Below are 19856 nucleotides of genomic sequence, written 5' to 3'. Positions count from 1 at the left end.
ATTTGGTCCAGTAATGTTCATTTTTTGGGGTCTGTAATGTTGGCAGATGTTTTGAAGCATGAGGGAACAAAGTTCCAGTGATTTATAAAAGATGTTAATGAAGATTGGCTCTAGTTGGTCACAGCAGTGCTTTAGGGTGGATGCAGGGACCTTTTTTTCTTTGCTATAAAGCCTGTTAACGTCCTGCTCATTATTGGTGATGTAAGCAGCGGGCAGAGGTGAGAGCTAGGGTGAGAGAGGAGGACGAGGGACTGGCAGAGAGAGGCTGTAGATTGTCCTGCAGTAGAACTCGTTCGGGTTGTTGGTGAGCTGGTGGTTTTTCAGGAGAAGGAGCGTCTCTCTCACCGTGTAGTTTTTGATTTCTTGGAGGTCTTTCCAGACTGAAGTTGGGTCGTTAGGATCAAGGTGGCTCTTCAGCTTCTTGTGGCTTTGCACGGAACTTGTGCAGGTCTCAGTCTGGAGGATTTTGGGAGCAGTGTGTATGATACTGAGCTGTGTGTTTGGGAAATATGTTCTGAGAAATAAAATGAGGTGGAACCTGGGTGGTGGGCAACAGTGACATACATTGACTGTTAACAATACTTACCTTTCATTTACATATCACCGTTTACTTCACTTGTTCCTATGGAAACACTGTCAGCAAGACACGCTTTCTCAAAAAAGTTAGAGAAGACAGTTTATTTTTATATTCCCTTTATTTATTTTGAATACTTTTACCACAGATAGGTTTGGCATATCTCACATTTTCAAGGTAGGATCAAACTGATAAAAAACATTTTCCAAAAAATAAGGAACCATGGACTGACTGACTCCCCTTATCTCCATAACGCCCCCCCTCCCCTCTCTCTCTCTCTCTCTCTCTCTCTCTCTCTCTCTCTCTCTCTCAGTTAATCTAGTTCACACAGATGAGCAAAGCTGCCTACATAATTAAGTCCAACCCCAAAGTAGAGTGGTTCAGTGAATGTGGTGGTGAATGTGTGTAGGTGGGTCAGTGTGTGTGTTTTAGGTGAGACTCTGTAGAAGGACAGAGTGCCGGACTCCCAGTCCAGATACACTCCTACTCTGTCAAAGATCAAGGGCTGGTAAGGTAGGTGAGTTTTCTGTTTATTGTGCAGGACAGTGTAACGGTCATCAAAACAGTACAGACTCCAGGAGTGATCATTGTATCCAAACCTACAGTCAGATTCACGTCCTTCCCTGCTTATTCCTTTGTATGATACTGATATTTCAACCTCCTTCCCAATCCATTGAACCTCCCAGTAACCGCGTCCAGTCAGACTCTCCACGCTCAGAACCTGCTCCCAACACTGAAACCTATCTTCATGCTCCCTGTAACCTTGATCTCTTGCCACAAAGTCTACCTTTTTGTTCCTCTCAGACAGAGAAAGTCGTCTGTTCACTGTGTTTGGATCCAGAGTGAGATCACATGCATCTGTACACACACAGATTAGAGGAAACAAACAGAGAATTTTAAAGACTGTGTGTGTATTGTGTGTGTGTGTGTGTGTGTGTACAGATAGATAGATAGATAGATAGATAGATAGATAGATAGATAGATAGATAGATAGATAGATAGATAGATAGATATTACATTTCTTTAGTCCTCCTGGTTTAATCCAGATCTTCTCTCCATGATCCACACTGAAGAACAAACACACACATTTATACATTCATTAAAGTTCATATAAAAAAAAACAGAAAAACAGATCAATACAGTATAAACCATCCTTACTGTTCATCATTAGATCAAAGATTCTTCTTTTTCTTCTTCTTCTTCTTATTATTAAGTGATACTTTTTTTTAATCCCATAGCCAGGGAAATTTCACCTCTGCATTTAACCCATCCGTGAAGTGAAACACCACATACACTCTAGTGAATGCACACACACTAGGGGGCAGTGAGCACACTTGCCCGGAGCGGTGGGCAGCCCTATCCACGGGACCCGGGGAGTAATTGGGGGTTAGGTGTCTTGCTCAAGGACATCATGTCCTTGAGCAATCACTCCCCAGCATCACTCCCCATGCTTCTGAGCTCTGGACCTCAGTGTCCTTATATTACACATCTACAGTAAAACATTAATGTCTATAATATGTATAATTACAGTCAGTACGTTTATGGACACAGCAAGTCAGTAACTTACTGTAATTTCTCCAATGCACAGTGTGAATCCTCCAGTAGATCAGATAGCAGCTTCAATCCAGACTCTCCTGGGTAATTATAGGTCAGATCCAGTTCTCTCAGGTGAGAGGGGTTTGATTTCAGAGCTGACACCAGAGAGGAACAACCTTTATCTGTAACCATGCAACCAGACAATCTGCAGAAAGCAAAGAAAAAATGAACAAATAAACCAAAAAATGGCTACTGTAAAGTATGAACAGGGCAAACACCAAATTCTCTGAAATACACATCAACATTCTGATATCAAACAGGTTAACACAAAAACATATCAAAATGTATACAATAGCTTTAAACTTCTAAGAACAACACACAGTAAATCTCTTACTCCAATTCAGAGATGTAGGATATATGACTAGGGTGAAGTTCTGAAAGAAGACAAGACTCCAAAGTGGAAACCACTTTTCTCTGGGCAGCAATGCAAAGTGAAACTATAGAGGAGACATGGAATGAAATTACCTAATTGCCATTAAAGTAAACTAATTTAAAACGTGTTGAAGATAAGATTGTGTTTTAAAGTATAAAAGAATGTAATAAACAATTTATACCAAGTATTAAATGTCTATAAAAAAGTCCCACTTATGAATGTCACAGTCTGCTCTGAAAAGAGGCCATAAACTTATTCCCTTAATAACTTATTACCTTAATATATATTTTTTATTTTTGCTGTTTGATGTGAAAATAGCAGCTCACTAAGCCTGAAATATTCCAATCCGCTTGAAAGGATAGCATTATAGACTGCAGAAGGGCACTTACTGCAGCACACTCAACCTACAACAACTAAGAACCAAATAGCTACCATTACAATAAATACCTTTGCCTACAGCATCAATGATTTCAGATTTTAACAATACAATTTAAACTATTTGCTGCCCTACCAAGCCAGTCAAGATCCTGAGTACAGTGTAACTACTGCAGAGAGGTTAGAATCTTTTAACCTTACTTTGATTAAAACTATTTCTTCTTTAAAGCCTCCTCTCAACCTACTTGTATAAAAAATCCAATTCATTCATCAGATTACTCAAATAAATGTTACCCAAAATAATCAAGCCTCCTTTATCAATAATAAACTCTACTTGGGCATACACCACAAACTACCAAAATGTATTAGCAGTAATTAAATCTCTAATTAAGAAGCCTAATCCTGATCCCTGTGAACTGTCAAATTATAGACATCTCAATTCTTTCCTTTAGACTTTGGGAAAAGCTGCAGAGCGGCAACTTAGTTTGTACTTGAATAGTATTTACATACATGAAACTTTTTAGTCTTGATTTAGGCTTCATCAAAGTACAAAGGCAACGCTAGTGAAACTGTTAAACAATCTCTTATTATTCTCTGACAAAGAAAACATATCTTTGCTGGTTCTGCGTGATCTTAGTGCAGTATTTGATATGATCACTAAAAAACTGTGTAGGAGTAACAGGAATAGCTCTTTCCTGGTTCTGATCTTACATGGCTCATTGCTATCAGTTTGTAAAAAGTAAATAATCTGTTACTACAAAAGTATGATTTTCCATGAGGATCAGTTTTGGGGTCTTTGCTTTTCTCTTTTGTCTGTTATCTCTAGGTGATGTCATTGGGAAACATGATATTACTTTTCATAGCTATTCTAATGACACACAATTAAACATTTCCATTCCGTATGATAATCAATACTCTGTTGACAGGCTTACCAGTGTCAGATATTATGTGTCAGATATTTTTCAGTGGACGTTACAATTTTTTTCTACAACTAAATCAAGAACTGCCACACATCAGAATTCAACTTTCTGCCTCCTCAGAGAGATAGGCACTCCAAAATTCAATGAAATCATTCATAAAGCTACAATGATGATATGTTTATCCCTAAACAGTGATCCAAATTACAGAAAGTTTACCTGAGTGTCTCTAATTTACAGCATGAACTCTTCAATCCAGCAGAGAGTAGCTCCACTCCTGAATCCTGCAGGTCATTGTTACTGAGGTCCAGCTCTTTCAGGGAGGAGTTTACTGATTGTAGAACTGACACTAGTTTTTCACAAGACACTGTGGTGAGTTTACAGCTGGCTAGTCTGAAAAGAAAGAGTAAATACAATACATGGTACATTTAAGTCAGGAGAATCAGAATGGAGTGATGCTATGTCCATTTTTTCCCCCACACATTTTTAGAATAACAACAATTAAATTTGCATTTACAGATAAAGTTAATTAAAAATGAATGAAATCCGTAATTTTGCTGATGGATTATTTATGTGATGTGTGTAGAGTACTTAGTGTGAGTACAAACCCCAACAGCTGAATGTTGAATAATATAGAGGTTATTTATTCTGCAAAAAATCAATCAGTTCAGCCTAAAATGTAAAAAATGTGGTAACAAACAGTTTAACTCCTTTTATTCAAGCCAAATAAATATTTTGATTAACCAATAAAAATTGTTTCAAATGAACAAAATCAATATTTTCCATCAGTCAAAATCTCACTTTACTTTACATGAACTTCTGCCCTGCTTCACTTTTTACAGTGTAGTGTCTCTAGAAATGCTACTGAAAAAGAATTATAATAAAAAATATGATCTAAATGAGAGGTATGAACCAGAGTTTTTACAGCTTTCAAATTAAGTAAAGGTTGAAGTCAGGCAATGCTGTGGAGCTGATGATGAGCTGATGATGATAGATATAGGATTCAAAGGAGAGAGTCATTTATAAAATCTCATTCATATATTCAAGATTCAAGAAATTTACTGCAACATGAATAGTTTTTCATGTACAATAATATCATGAGTTTGTATATTCTGACAGATGCCACAGTAGACATGCAGAGATCATGGATGATTAATAGTTCTTGTTTGGTCAGGAACTCAGGAACTCTGTTGCCTCCAAACTATGCTACACTTTTTAGTGTGTTAAGTGGTACTTATTAGTCCCACAACAGGGAAATTCCACCTCCGCATTTAACCCATCCATGAAGTGAAACACCACATACACTCTAGTGAGCGCGCCCGGAGCGGTGGGCAGTCCTATCCACGGCGCCCGGGGAGTAGCTGGGGATCAATGCCTTATGAAATGCAGTGGTGGAAAATCCGGCTCCAGAAAGTAAAAATCCTAAAATCCTTCCCAGGATTTTGTTCCAACTGCCTGGACAGCTCTGCTGGTGGTTAGATCTAACTAGAGAAGCCAGGCTGTTGGAACAAAATCCTGGGAAGGATTTTTACTTTCTGGAGCTGGATTTTCCACCTCTGATGAAATGGTTCTTCAAATTGATGGAAATTGTGCATTAATGTTCTGTAGATGGTTCTATAAGGTTCTGAACCCTGAAAAAGGTTCTGTATAGTACCCAAAAGGGTTCTTCACTTCAAGCTTAACATCTTGACAACAGATGACCCTTTTTGGGTGCTATATAGAACACTTAAAAAAAAAGGTTTGATATAGAACCATCTACAGCACGTTCTCCAAGAGCTCTTTGGTCATGCAAAGGGTTCTGTGGGTGTTCATGGTTCTATACAGCTAACATGTCAAATGTTAAAATATGTATAGTATCAGGAAGTCAGTTTGTGCCAACGTTATAACTGTTCTAGTGGGTAAACAACTTCTGATTACATATGAGGAATATGTAATCAGAAGAAAAGGAACATACCATACAGTATCGTCTTGAAAAGGAACAGGTATGATTAGTGGAATATTATATTTAAAAAAGTGAGGCATATACAGAACGTGAGAAAAGTTCTCTTAGAGAAGTGTTTCAGCTTAAAGAGTCTTAAAAGGGTTTCTTACCTGATGCTGATGGAGGTTGTGCCCTGTTAGTCTCTGTGTGTCTCCTGCAGTTTATGTTGTGCGTGATAACTAAACACAGTGCAGCTCTGTATTTGTGTTTGCTTCTTTGTCTTAATGCAAATGAACAACGGTCCCTAGATACAGATCACACTGATACACAAAATGAAAGGCACCTGCCCAAGGCTATTTTCCGTTTTCCACTGGTATACCAACCTTATATATACCTCACCCATTTTATCAGATTACTGTATAGCTGCACTTTGTAGTTCTACAGTTACAGACTGTAGTCCATCTGTTTCTCTGATACTTTGTTAGCCCCTTTTACCCTGTTCTTCTGTGGTCAGGACCCCCATGGACCCTCACAGAGCAGGTACTGTTTGGGTGGTGGATCATTCTCAGCACTGTAGTAACACTGACGTGGTGATGGTGTGTTAATGTGTGTTGTGCTGGTACAGTGGATCAGACGCAGCAGTGCTGCTGGAGTTTTGAAACACCTCAGGGTAGTTATCAGGTGTGTTGACAGCAATGACTGGTATAAAGGCCCCTACGCTGACACCCGGTGGATCCTCATGGTTTTACAGGGCCACATCCAGCCAGAGGTGTGTCCAGCATTTTAAACACAGGGTGGCACCTGTGGGCACCAACGTACAGAGGGGTCACAAAACTTAATCATGTATAGGCAGCAAAATACCTGACATGTACTTGGTGAATGGCTACGTAATGATAACACTGTGTTGGTTACATCTGTGCTCTATAGTTCCTAAAACTGCAAGTGAATATGATCCAGATGTATTACTATCAGAATCACAACACAGCAGCTGTTTTGAACTACGGTTCACAGTGTGCAGTACAGAAAAAAAGAGATTAGCACAACGTGCGGACCTTCGCAACTTCACATCTCTCCCTGCATATCAACTCTTTTGCCTTTACTTCATCCTTTCTTCTGACCGCTGGGTCTGGACTGTTCTGTCTCAGCCTTTTTATTTCTGTTACTCTTTTAGAAAGAAAATTGAGAATGTTTCCTTTTCTGTTGCTTTGATGTGAGCCGTCTTCTAAGCCACTTAGAAGACACTTTCTAAGCCACTTCTCCGACAGGGTCGCGGGGACTGCTGGAGCCTATCCCAGCGGTCATTGGGCGGAAGGCAGGATACACCCTGGACAGGTCGCCAGTCCATCGCAGGGCAGACAGACAGACACAATCACACTCACATCATGTCCAATTGGCCTGACTGCATGTCTTTGGACTGTGGGAGGAAACCCACGCAGACACGGGGGGAACATGCAAACTCCACACAGAGAAGACCCCGGTCACCTGGCTGGGGAATCGAACCCAGGCCCTCCTCGCTGTGAGGCGACAGCACTACCCACCACGCCACCTTGTAAGATGAATATCCCCAAAATGTTCACATATCGTAGGTAACAGTGGCTTCACTTGCGACAATGTGTCTCTGTGGTTTAGGCTTGAAAAAACACCTTAGCTAGCATTAGTAGAGCTAACATCGGCTGGATGAATTTAATCAAACAAGGCTCTGAAAGGAATAATGACCATCATTAATAACGTTAATAGCTCATTATTATACTCTATTCCTGGATAGGCCTTTAGAAAGAAATAAAACAAGTTTAAAAGTTTAGTGAGTATGTGGACATGAGGTTATGTATTCGTCTGGCTGAATGCAATCAAATCCTTACAGTAGAGTTCTAATGTCTAGCGTAAAGAATTTCCAGAGGCTGTTACTGCAGCAACGGAGGACAAACTCCCTATTAATGCCCTTGATTTAAGGAGAAATGCTGGACATGTGTGGGTCTATGAATGTTTGGACGCACAGTGTATTATTGTTTGAGTATTTTTATTGGATATTTGTCACATCTATTCCCAGCAGGACTCAGGACTGGCCACCAGAGGTCACTGTCATTTGAGTGCTGAACAGTCACCATAGTAACGCCTGATCTCCTGCTGGCCATTGCAGCATCATTACGTCCTACACTAGGTCCCTGTGCTGTTGACCCATGTCTGCTCTCACTTTGTGGCCTTTTTTGCCTTGGCTTTTGACCCCACACTGGTTACGTGATTTCGTCTATGGACTGCTGAATTGCTGTTGACCTCTAAATTTAGTTTTTGCCTTGTTTTTTGTTTTATATTTTGTGGTTTGTACCTCCAAAACTTCGATTGATTCACTTTAGATACAGCCTATAATTAAAATAATATACGTCAGATATGCTTTCTATTCATACACATAGAATAGAGTAACTTATTTTTATAGCAAATATCACAAATATTTGTTATAGATTTTAGTGGTAATTGAACAAACAGGGGAATCTTGTGAGAAAAGAAAAAGAACCCCTTTGCTACAACAGTATTTTATGTGTATTAATGAATATTTGATATATAGATGAAAATCACATTTCAGTAGCACGTAAATGTGAATTAATCCCGAACATAAAGAACTGAAGAACTAAGCATTCAAAACATATACAAATCACAGTCTGCTTATTATGAGCTTCAAAATCACTTCTATTGCCTTTTTTCCAATGACAAGAAAGAGAAGTGTTAGTAATGGGAATATTTATGTTATCCAACTAAATGATCATATTTGCATGATTTAGTCGGAGGCATATTGATGAAAAAATGGATCCTGAACTATAAGGAGCAGAAAAGATTTTACCTTTACATCAAATGGTTCAGTTATTTTTGTGCTTTTCAAGTCTGAAATATGATACAGGCAGTTTCTTCTATCTGTGTTGCCTTATAAAAGGAATTCCTAAATCAATTCCTACTTAAAATTCACTGTACATATCTATTAAATGCCCTGAGCCAATTTAAATGCAAATGTTAAAAGGGAATGAATTGAGCAGACGTATTGCATTTCATCATTTTATGTTACTCACTTATATAGCAGACAGATAGATCTGAGTAAATGCAGCCCAGATCATTCCATCTTTATACATTGTCACTCAATAGCATCTCAGTTATCGCTCTCATTGTTGTTGTTACCTGATCAGTAACCTGTTTAAACACTGACCTCTCAGTGCTCAATATCATATCGGATAATGGTTCTATAGAGACACGGTCACTGATGGAGAGACTGAGGAGAAGGAGTGGGCACAGCAGCACGGCTCGTCTTCAATCTCCCCAAGTTCAGCCACATCACCCCACTGCTGTGCTCCATTCACTGGCTACCTGTAGCTGCTCGGATCAGGTTTAAAACCCTAATGCTGGCCTACAAAGACAAAAATGGACCAGCTCCTACCGACTTGATGGCAATGGTGAAATCTCGAACTGAACCACGAGCCCTTCGAGCTTCGAGTACAGCTCGGCTTGACCCGCCATCCTTCAAGGCGCCTGGAAGACAAGCGTCGAGAATGTTCTCTGAACTGGAGCCCAGGTGGTGGAATGAACTCCCACTGGCTGTCTGTGCAGCGGAGTCTCTCACGGCCTTCAAACACAGACGGAAGACTCATCTCTTCACACAGCACTTAATGAGCACTGAATTAATGCATAACGCTGTAATGCATTGTACTGAAATGTATTGTATTGAGTTCTGTGTTCAGCTCTGTTCTTTTTCTCTGGGTATCTACAGTGACTTTTGTTTCTAGCAGTATCTGAGCTCAGGACCGTCTCTTTCTCTAACCTATTGATAACTAGCAAAGATGCTTTCTCTAGACAGACAAAGCACTTCTTGTAAGTCACTCTAGATAAGAGCGTCCGCTAAATGCTGTAAATGTAAATATAAATGTGAGCATAACCTTGTGGAACTCCAGTACGGAGGATCTGGGAGTCTGATGTGTGTTTGACTCCTGTTTGTCAGAAAATCCACAATCCATCAGCACATGGGGTCTGTCACTGACAGCTGGGATAGTTTGACCTGTAGCAGCTCTGGCACTATGGTGTCAAAAGCCAAGCCAAAGTCCACAAACAGAACTATAGTGTAGGTTGCAGGGCTGTCAAGACACTGTGCAGAGCCAAGTGACTCAGTCATATACAGAGCTGTTAACTCTGTATGCAAACTGCAGGGGATCCAGCAGAGGGTTTGTGATGGCCTTTAGGTGGGCTAGGACCAGGTGTTCAAAGACCTTGGTGACTACAGAGGTCAGGGCTACTGGCAGGTAGTCATTTGGTCCAGTAATGTTCATTTTTTGGGGTCTGTAATGTTGGCAGATGTTTTGAAGCATGAGGGAACAAAGTTCCAGTGATTTATAAAAGATGTTAATGAAGATTGGCTCTAGTTGGTCACAGCAGTGCTTTAGGGTGGATGCAGGGACCTTTTTTTCTTTGCTATAAAGCCTGTTAACGTCCTGCTCATTATTGGTGATGTAAGCAGCGGGCAGAGGTGAGAGCTAGGGTGAGAGAGGAGGACGAGGGACTGGCAGAGAGAGGCTGTAGATTGTCCTGCAGTAGAACTCGTTCGGGTTGTTGGTGAGCTGGTGGTTTTTCAGGAGAAGGAGCGTCTCTCTCACCGTGTAGTTTTTGATTTCTTGGAGGTCTTTCCAGACTGAAGTTGGGTCGTTAGGATCAAGGTGGCTCTTCAGCTTCTTGTGGCTTTGCACGGAACTTGTGCAGGTCTCAGTCTGGAGGATTTTGGGAGCAGTGTGTATGATACTGAGCTGTGTGTTTGGGAAATATGTTCTGAGAAATAAAATGAGGTGGAACCTGGGTGGTGGGCAACAGTGACATACATTGACTGTTAACAATACTTACCTTTCATTTACATATCACCGTTTACTTCACTTGTTCCTATGGAAACACTGTCAGCAAGACACGCTTTCTCAAAAAAGTTAGAGAAGACAGTTTATTTTTATATTCCCTTTATTTATTTTGAATACTTTTACCACAGATAGGTTTGGCATATCTCACATTTTCAAGGTAGGATCAAACTGATAAAAAACATTTTCCAAAAAATAAGGAACCATGGACTGACTGACTCCCCTTATCTCCATAACGCCCCCCCTCCCCTCTCTCTCTCTCTCTCTCTCTCTCTCTCTCTCTCTCTCTCTCTCTCTCTGTTAATCTAGTTCACACAGATGAGCAAAGCTGCCTACATAATTAAGTCCAACCCCAAAGTAGAGTGGTTCAGTGAATGTGGTGGTGAATGTGTGTAGGTGGGTCAGTGTGTGTGTTTTAGGTGAGACTCTGTAGAAGGACAGAGTGCCGGACTCCCAGTCCAGATACACTCCTACTCTGTCAAAGATCAAGGGCTGGTAAGGTAGGTGAGTTTTCTGTTTATTGTGCAGGACAGTGTAACGGTCATCAAAACAGTACAGACTCCAGGAGTGATCATTGTATCCAAACCTACAGTCAGATTCACGTCCTTCCCTGCTTATTCCTTTGTATGATACTGATATTTCAACCTCCTTCCCAATCCATTGAACCTCCCAGTAACCGCGTCCAGTCAGACTCTCCACGCTCAGAACCTGCTCCCAACACTGAAACCTATCTTCATGCTCCCTGTAACCTTGATCTCTTGCCACAAAGTCTACCTTTTTGTTCCTCTCAGACAGAGAAAGTCGTCTGTTCACTGTGTTTGGATCCAGAGTGAGATCACATGCATCTGTACACACACAGATTAGAGGAAACAAACAGAGAATTTTAAAGACTGTGTGTGTATTTTGTGTGTGTGTGTGTGTGTACAGATAGATAGATAGATAGATAGATAGATAGATAGATAGATAGATAGATAGATAGATAGATAGATAGATAGATATTACATTTCTTTAGTCCTCCTGGTTTAATCCAGATCTTCTCTCCATGATCCACACTGAAGAACAAACACACACATTTATACATTCATTAAAGTTCATATAAAAAAAAACAGAAAAACAGATCAATACAGTATAAACCATCCTTACTGTTCATCATTAGATCAAAGATTCTTCTTTTTCTTCTTCTTCTTATTATTAAGTGATACTTTTTTTTAAACCCATAGCCAGGGAAATTTCACCTCTGCATTTAACCCATCCGTGAAGTGAAACACCACATACACTCTAGTGAATGCACACACACTAGGGGGCAGTGAGCACACTTGCCCGGAGCGGTGGGCAGCCCTATCCACGGGACCCGGGGAGTAATTGGGGGTTAGGTGTCTTGCTCAAGGACATCATGTCCTTGAGCAATCACTCCCCAGCATCACTCCCCATGCTTCTGAGCTCTGGACCTCAGTGTCCTTATATTACACATCTACAGTAAAACATTAATGTCTATAATATGTATAATTACAGTCAGTACGTTTATGGACACAGCAAGTCAGTAACTTACTGTAATTTCTCCAATGCACAGTGTGAATCCTCCAGTAGATCAGATAGCAGCTTCAATCCAGACTCTCCTGGGTAATTATAGGTCAGATCCAGTTCTCTCAGGTGAGAGGGGTTTGATTTCAGAGCTGACACCAGAGAGGAACAACCTTTATCTGTAACCATGCAACCAGACAATCTGCAGAAAGCAAAGAAAAAATGAACAAATAAACCAAAAAATGGCTACTGTAAAGTATGAACAGGGCAAACACCAAATTCTCTGAAATACACATCAACATTCTGATATCAAACAGGTTAACACAAAAACATATCAAAATGTATACAATAGCTTTAAACTTCTAAGAACAACACACAGTAAATCTCTTACTCCAATTCAGAGATGTAGGATATATGACTAGGGTGAAGTTCTGAAAGAAGACAAGACTCCAAAGTGGAAACCACTTTTCTCTGGGCAGCAATGCAAAGTGAAACTATAGAGGAGACATGGAATGAAATTACCTAATTGCCATTAAAGTAAACTAATTTAAAACGTGTTGAAGATAAGATTGTGTTTTAAAGTATAAAAGAATGTAATAAACAATTTATACCAAGTATTAAATGTCTATAAAAAAGTCCCACTTATGAATGTCACAGTCTGCTCTGAAAAGAGGCCATAAACTTATTCCCTTAATAACTTATTACCTTAATATATATTTTTTATTTTTGCTGTTTGATGTGAAAATAGCAGCTCACTAAGCCTGAAATATTCCAATCCGCTTGAAAGGATAGCATTATAGACTGCAGAAGGGCACTTACTGCAGCACACTCAACCTACAACAACTAAGAACCAAATAGCTACCATTACAATAAATACCTTTGCCTACAGCATCAATGATTTCAGATTTTAACAATACAATTTAAACTATTTGCTGCCCTACCAAGCCAGTCAAGATCCTGAGTACAGTGTAACTACTGCAGAGAGGTTAGAATCTTTTAACCTTACTTTGATTAAAACTATTTCTTCTTTAAAGCCTCCTCTCAACCTACTTGTATAAAAAATCCAATTCATTCATCAGATTACTCAAATAAATGTTACCCAAAATAATCAAGCCTCCTTTATCAATAATAAACTCTACTTGGGCATACACCACAAACTACCAAAATGTATTAGCAGTAATTAAATCTCTAATTAAGAAGCCTAATCCTGATCCCTGTGAACTGTCAAATTATAGACATCTCAATTCTTTCCTTTAGACTTTGGGAAAAGCTGCAGAGCGGCAACTTAGTTTGTACTTGAATAGTATTTACATACATGAAACTTTTTAGTCTTGATTTAGGCTTCATCAAAGTACAAAGGCAACGCTAGTGAAACTGTTAAACAATCTCTTATTATTCTCTGACAAAGAAAACATATCTTTGCTGGTTCTGCGTGATCTTAGTGCAGTATTTGATATGATCACTAAAAAACTGTGTAGGAGTAACAGGAATAGCTCTTTCCTGGTTCTGATCTTACATGGCTCATTGCTATCAGTTTGTAAAAAGTAAATAATCTGTTACTACAAAAGTATGATTTTCCATGAGGATCAGTTTTGGGGTCTTTGCTTTTCTCTTTTGTCTGTTATCTCTAGGTGATGTCATTGGGAAACATGATATTACTTTTCATAGCTATTCTAATGACACACAATTAAACATTTCCATTCCGTATGATAATCAATACTCTGTTGACAGGCTTACCAGTGTCAGATATTATGTGTCAGATATTTTTCAGTGGATGTTACAATTTTTTTCTACAACTAAATCAAGAACTGCCACACATCAGAATTCAACTTTCTGCCTCCTCAGAGAGATAGGCACTCCAAAATTCAATGAAATCATTCATAAAGCTACAATGATGATATGTTTATCCCTAAACAGTGATCCAAATTACAGAAAGTTTACCTGAGTGTCTCTAATTTACAGCATGAACTCTTCAATCCAGCAGAGAGTAGCTCCACTCCTGAATCCTGCAGGTCATTGTTACTGAGGTCCAGCTCTTTCAGGGAGGAGTTTACTGATTGTAGAACTGACACTAGTTTTTCACAAGACACTGTGGTGAGTTTACAGCTGGCTAGTCTGAAAAGAAAGAGTAAATACAATACATGGTACATTTAAGTCAGGAGAATCAGAATGGAGTGATGCTATGTCCATTTTTTCCCCCACACATTTTTAGAATAACAACAATTAAATTTGCATTTACAGATAAAGTTAATTAAAAATGAATGAAATCCATAATTTTGCTGATGGATTATTTATGTGATGTGTGTAGAGTACTTAGTGTGAGTACAAACCCCAACAGCTGAATGTTGAATAATATAGAGTTTATTTATTCTGCAAAAAATCAATCAGTTCAGCCTAAAATGTAAAACATGTGGTAACAAACAGTTTAACTCCTTTTATTCAAGCCAAATAAATATTTTGATTAACCAATAAAAATTGTTTCAAATGAACAAAATCAATATTTTCCATCAGTCAAAATCTCACTTTACTTTACATGAACTTCTGCCCTGCTTCACTTTTTACAGTGTAGTGTCTCTAGAAATGCTACTGAAAAAGAATTATAATAAAAAATATGATCTAAATGAGAGGTATGAACCAGAGTTTTTACAGCTTTCAAATTAAGTAAAGGTTGAAGTCAGGCAATGCTGTGGAGCTGATGATGAGCTGATGATGATAGATATAGGATTCAAAGGAGAGAGTCATTTATAAAATCTCATTCATATATTCAAGATTCAAGAAATTTACTGCAACATGAACAGTTTTTCATGTACAATAATGTCATGAGTTTGTATATTCTGACAGATGCCACAGTAGACATGCAGAGATCATGGATGATTAATAGTTCTTGTTTGGTCAGGAACTCAGGAACTCTGTTGCCTCCAAACTATGCTACACTTTTTAGTGTGTTAAGTGGTACTTATTAGTCCCACAACAGGGAAATTCCACCTCCGCATTTAACCCATCCGTGAAGTGAAACACCACATACACTCTAGTGAGCGCGCCCGGAGCGGTGGGCAGTCCTATCCACGGCGCCCGGGGAGTAGCTGGGGATCAAACCGGCAACCTTCCGGTCACTGCCCCAACTGTGTTTGCCACAGCTCTTCAAGCAGATCCTGCAGAAAAGGACAAGCTCTACAATGTTCTGCGCAACCTGGCACAGAATGCCCCTTCATACAACAAGGTCATCATCTTTGGCAACTTCTATGCCAGAGTAGGTCTCTCAGAGTAAGATTTTTAGATCTTTCACACACCCAGCGCTTGTCATAATACTGTCTCCATATCTATCTACACTTCAAAGAGGGGAGGTGTTCCAAGGGGGAAATTTCAGGTTGGAAACCTTCAGTAGCTGAAGTGAAAGCTGTTGTCCAAGAGAATGTTCATTTAAGGTTTGAGGACCCCAGTTGCCCCATAAACTCCTCTTCAGAAGCACTTTGGGAATACCTAAAAACCACCATCCTGCAGACCACTGAAGAAGCACACCTTGCTCGGCTTTGTGTGGGTAACAGTGACTACAGATGGTTTTATGAAGCCCTAAGGGTGGTGTACAGTCCTTTTCATTAAGTCCAAAGTTCAGAACAAAGTGCAGATGGCCAAACACTTCACAGACATGACTTCCATGCTGAACCAATGGTGAGAATATTTCTCACTCAGACTGAGCAACTCATTGTATCCTACCACACCATATTGGAGTTAAAATTAAATAATAATAATTAAAATAAATTATGGATTTGGCTGTATTTACCATTATCTTGCCTTTCACATAATGAGCATTGGGGGGCCAGGAGGATAAGCAGCTTTAATGATAAATAAATGAATGAATATATTTACCATTAAATTCAGAGTAAGCTTTGTTGTACGTACCTGTTAAGGTTTTTTGTTTGTGCAAAGTGTGTAACAGTAAATTACTTATAAGTGCTACATATTTATCTAATTACTTACTTAATAATGCAAAATAAAGCATACTGTAAAATAAAGTTGAGTTAAAGTACTGATTTTTATAATCACAACCTACATTTATTCTGAAAATTGCCCTGTGTTCTATTAAATTACACAGTAACTGAAATGATGTCATGTAACAAGAGGGAAATGATCACTACATCAAAAATAGAATGCATTAATCCTGATTCACATTAAAAAAAAAACAGTGCAGTATAACATGTAAATGAAAATACTCACACAGCTTTTCGAGATGTTTTAACCACTGGCAGCAGCCTCAGAAGATCTTCGTCTAATAAACCATATTTCCTCAGGTCAAACTCATCCAGGTCCTCTTCTGAATTTAGCATTACAAACGCCACAGCTGACCACTGAACAGGAGAAAGCTTAGCTCTACAGAGATCACTAGAATCTCCTTTGTTCAGATATGTTTGGACTTCCTTAACCAGAAAATGGTCATTCAGTTCATTCAGACAGTGGAACAGATTAATTGTTGTCTCTGTAGATGGATTCTCCCAGATCTTCTCTTTGATGTACCGTGCTGTAGCTTCTTTACTCTGAGAGCTGCTTCCTGTCTGTGTCAGTAGGCCTTGTAAGAGAGTTTGATTGGACTCCAGTGAGAGTCCTAGAAGGAAGCGGAGGAAAAGTTCCAGGTGTCCATTCTCTCTCTGTAAGGCCTTGTCCACTGCAGTCTTGAGGAAGTCAAATATTGTGGACTTTCTGAAGAAACCATAAAATCCTGTTACGAGAACGTTTCTTTTGTTGGAGATGAAGGAAAGAAATGCATATAAAGCAGCCAGAAACTCCTGAACACTCAAGTGCACAAAGCTGAACACCTTCCCCATGTGCAGCCCAAACTCTTCTCTAAAGATCTGGGTACAAACTCCTGAGTACACTGACACTTCTCTGACATCAATGCCACACTCTCTCAGGTCTTCCTCATAGAAGATCAAGTTTCCTTTCTCCAGCTGTTGAAAAGCCAATTTGCCCAGGGCCAGAATTATCTTTCTAGTCTGTTTCAAATCAGTGTCACATTTTCCATGGTACTTTTGGTCTTTGTGCTTGATCTGAAAAATCAGGAAGTGGGTGAACATTTGAGTCAGAGTCTTGGGGATCTCTCCACTCTCTGCTTCACCCAGCATCCTCTCTAGAACAGTGGCTGCAATCCAACAGAAGACTGGGATGTGGCACATGATGTAGAGGCTTCTTGAGGACTTCATGTGCATAATGATTTTTTCAGCGAGGTTCTGGTCACTGATTCTTTTCCTGAAGTACTCTTCTTTCTGAGGGTCACTGAACCCTCGAACCTCTGTTACCTGGTCAACACATTCAGGAGGGATCTGGTTGGCTGCTGCTGGTCGAGTAGTTATCCAGAGGAGAGCAGAGGGAAGCAGATTCCCCTTGATGAGGTTTGTCAGCAGCACATCCACTGAGGCTGACTGTGTTACATCAGATAAGTTCTCATTTTTCCTGAAATCTAGTGGAAGTCGACACTCATCCAGACCATCTAAGATGAACATCACTTTGTAGTCGTAATAGTCTCTTAGTTTTAATTTGTCCATGTCTGAAAAAAAAATTTGAAGAAGTTCCACCAGACTGAGCTTTTTCTCTTTCATCAAATTCAGCTCTCTAAAAGGAAGTGGAAACATGAAGAGGATGTCATGATTTGCTTTTCCTTCAGCCCTTCCTGGAAAAACTGTCTCTGTGCAGAAATTCATTCTGGACTAATGAATTTCTGCACAGAGACAGTTTTTCCAATTCCTGCCACTCCTTTAGTCAGCACAGTTCTGATGGAATTATCTTTGAATATATCGTTGCATTTAATGGGTTTCTCCTGTGTTGCAGGTCTCCTGGATGCTGTCTCAATCTGTCTGGTCTCATGTTCATTATTGACCTCTCCACTCCCTCCCTCAGTGATGTAGAGCTCTGTGTAGATCTCATTCAGAAAGGTGGAGTTTCCATGCTGTGAGGTTCCTTCAGTAATTTTCTGAAACTTATCCTTCAGTGTTGATTTCAGCTTTTGATGACAAGAAGGAGCCAGTTCTAATGGAAAGAGGCAACAACACCAATCATGTTAAATATTAACATTTGGTTTTAGTATTTCCACAAAGACACTCTGACACATTATAGTGTCATCACACAAATCTGTTCACAAAATTACACCCAAAGGTTCTGTGATGAGTATTTTTAACATTACATTATGATCATTTGAACTCTAGATATTAATATATATGATGAGTAATCACATGACCCTGATGTCTTACTGTTTTGTAGTGTATTAGCAAGGCCAGTCTGGTTCATCTTCCTCAGGACAGTCAGTGTGATCTTCAGCGCCCCTTCTCTGACAGCGCTCTGATCCTCCTCATCCTCCACCTCTGTCTCAGAGCACGCTGGGTAATCCACACTCATTAGCCTCACAAATCTCTTTAGCTGATTCTTCATCAGAGATATGACTTTGTGCTCCAGCTCCTGTATATGGATAAAAGGTAACAAAAACAGGGGCCTGTTTAATAAGCATTTTCTTTCTATTTACTGGTCATGTTTGCCAAAAGTATCCACCTAAAAACAGCAGCTACTGGTGATTAAAATGTTAGAAATCAGATAACACTTGCAGTTTTTGTGGATGGAAGGAACTAATAATAAAGAGATCTTTGGCATAAAACAACTTCAGAGCCCCAGTTACGGTGAGAACTTGATGATTTATATTGCATCACATTGTATGAGGAAGAACTCCCAAATAACTCATTAACGCCAGGTTTATTGTGAATGATAATAGGCAAGGCAAGCTTTTTTACCTCTTTTCTACACTGTCCATTGCTCTGGATGGTTGACCCAAGATATTTGAAGTCATCCACCTTTACGACCTCTACTCCTTGCATCTTCACCTTTCCACCTGCCTCCCTCTCATTCACACACATGTATTCCGTCATATGATAACTTGTATATTATGAGTTTCAAAATTACTTTAAAAGCCAATGACAAGAAGAGAAGTGTTCTTAGTAATGTGAATATTTATATTATTAAGCTGAACGATCATATTTGTATGACTTCATCAGAAGCATGTTGATGAAGAACCAGATCCAGCTGAACAGCCTGCATCCTCTTCTAGATCTCTAAAAAGAAGCAAGCAGCATTATTCGGTATTTCTTTCACCATCAATACTCAACTACTGACAGATATTCAATCCTCTGTATAATCCTCACCCTCAGACGTGGTGCAGATGAAGTTGAGTCTCTGATTCTCTGGCAGACTGACCCACTGCTTACTCCCAGACTGCACCGCTCCTGTTCTTTCTCCACCACTGCAGTCTTCCACCCCTGTCCCATTCCCATGAGCCGAGTTCTGGTAGCAGATAGTCGATCCACTCACCCAGAACCAGATGCTTAAGACACAGGTGTGCCGCAGACCTATCCACACATTAGCAGTGGAGGCATAATAAACAGCTGTTTCCACCCAGTGCTGGATTTCCTCAGTGTGAACAGAAACCAGATCCACATGATTCTCTCTGCAGAAGCTCAGAGCTTCTCTCCATGTCTTGGTCTGATTAATCAGGATGAGTGGAAGCTCTGTAGGAGGGTGAAGATTTAAACATTACATCAAATAGTTCAGGTATTTTTTGCTTTTCAGGTTTTAAATATTATACAGGCAGTTGATTCTGATCTGCAAGGTCTACATAAAGTCACTGTTCAGAACTAAATCCTGACCCAACACAAATGTGTGTGGTGAAGGAACT

The 19856-nt window shown here is 39.7% G+C and overlaps 1 protein-coding gene across 1 annotated transcript; it reads right to left on the bottom strand.

Moving 5' to 3' along the window:
- Nucleotides 1–887: 887 nt before the first annotated feature.
- Nucleotides 888–19449, bottom strand: LOC108411276 (NLR family CARD domain-containing protein 3-like). Its single transcript, XM_037533658.1, has 10 exons — nt 19327–19449; nt 18388–18592; nt 17849–18166; nt 16364–17810; nt 14090–14263; nt 12177–12350; nt 4055–4228; nt 2142–2315; nt 1592–1641; nt 888–1432 (listed from the first exon to the last, which is right to left on the bottom strand). Exons 1-10 carry the CDS (start codon nt 19447–19449, stop codon nt 888–890), a joined length of 3384 nt encoding a protein of 1127 aa, XP_037389555.1.
- Nucleotides 19450–19856: the final 407 nt, after the last annotated feature.

Source organism: Pygocentrus nattereri, chromosome 2 (assembly GCF_015220715.1).
Source record: "Pygocentrus nattereri isolate fPygNat1 chromosome 2, fPygNat1.pri, whole genome shotgun sequence".
Classification (NCBI taxonomy): Eukaryota; Metazoa; Chordata; class Actinopteri; order Characiformes; family Serrasalmidae; genus Pygocentrus; species Pygocentrus nattereri.
This window is presented reverse-complemented; position numbering and strand designations above follow the sequence as displayed.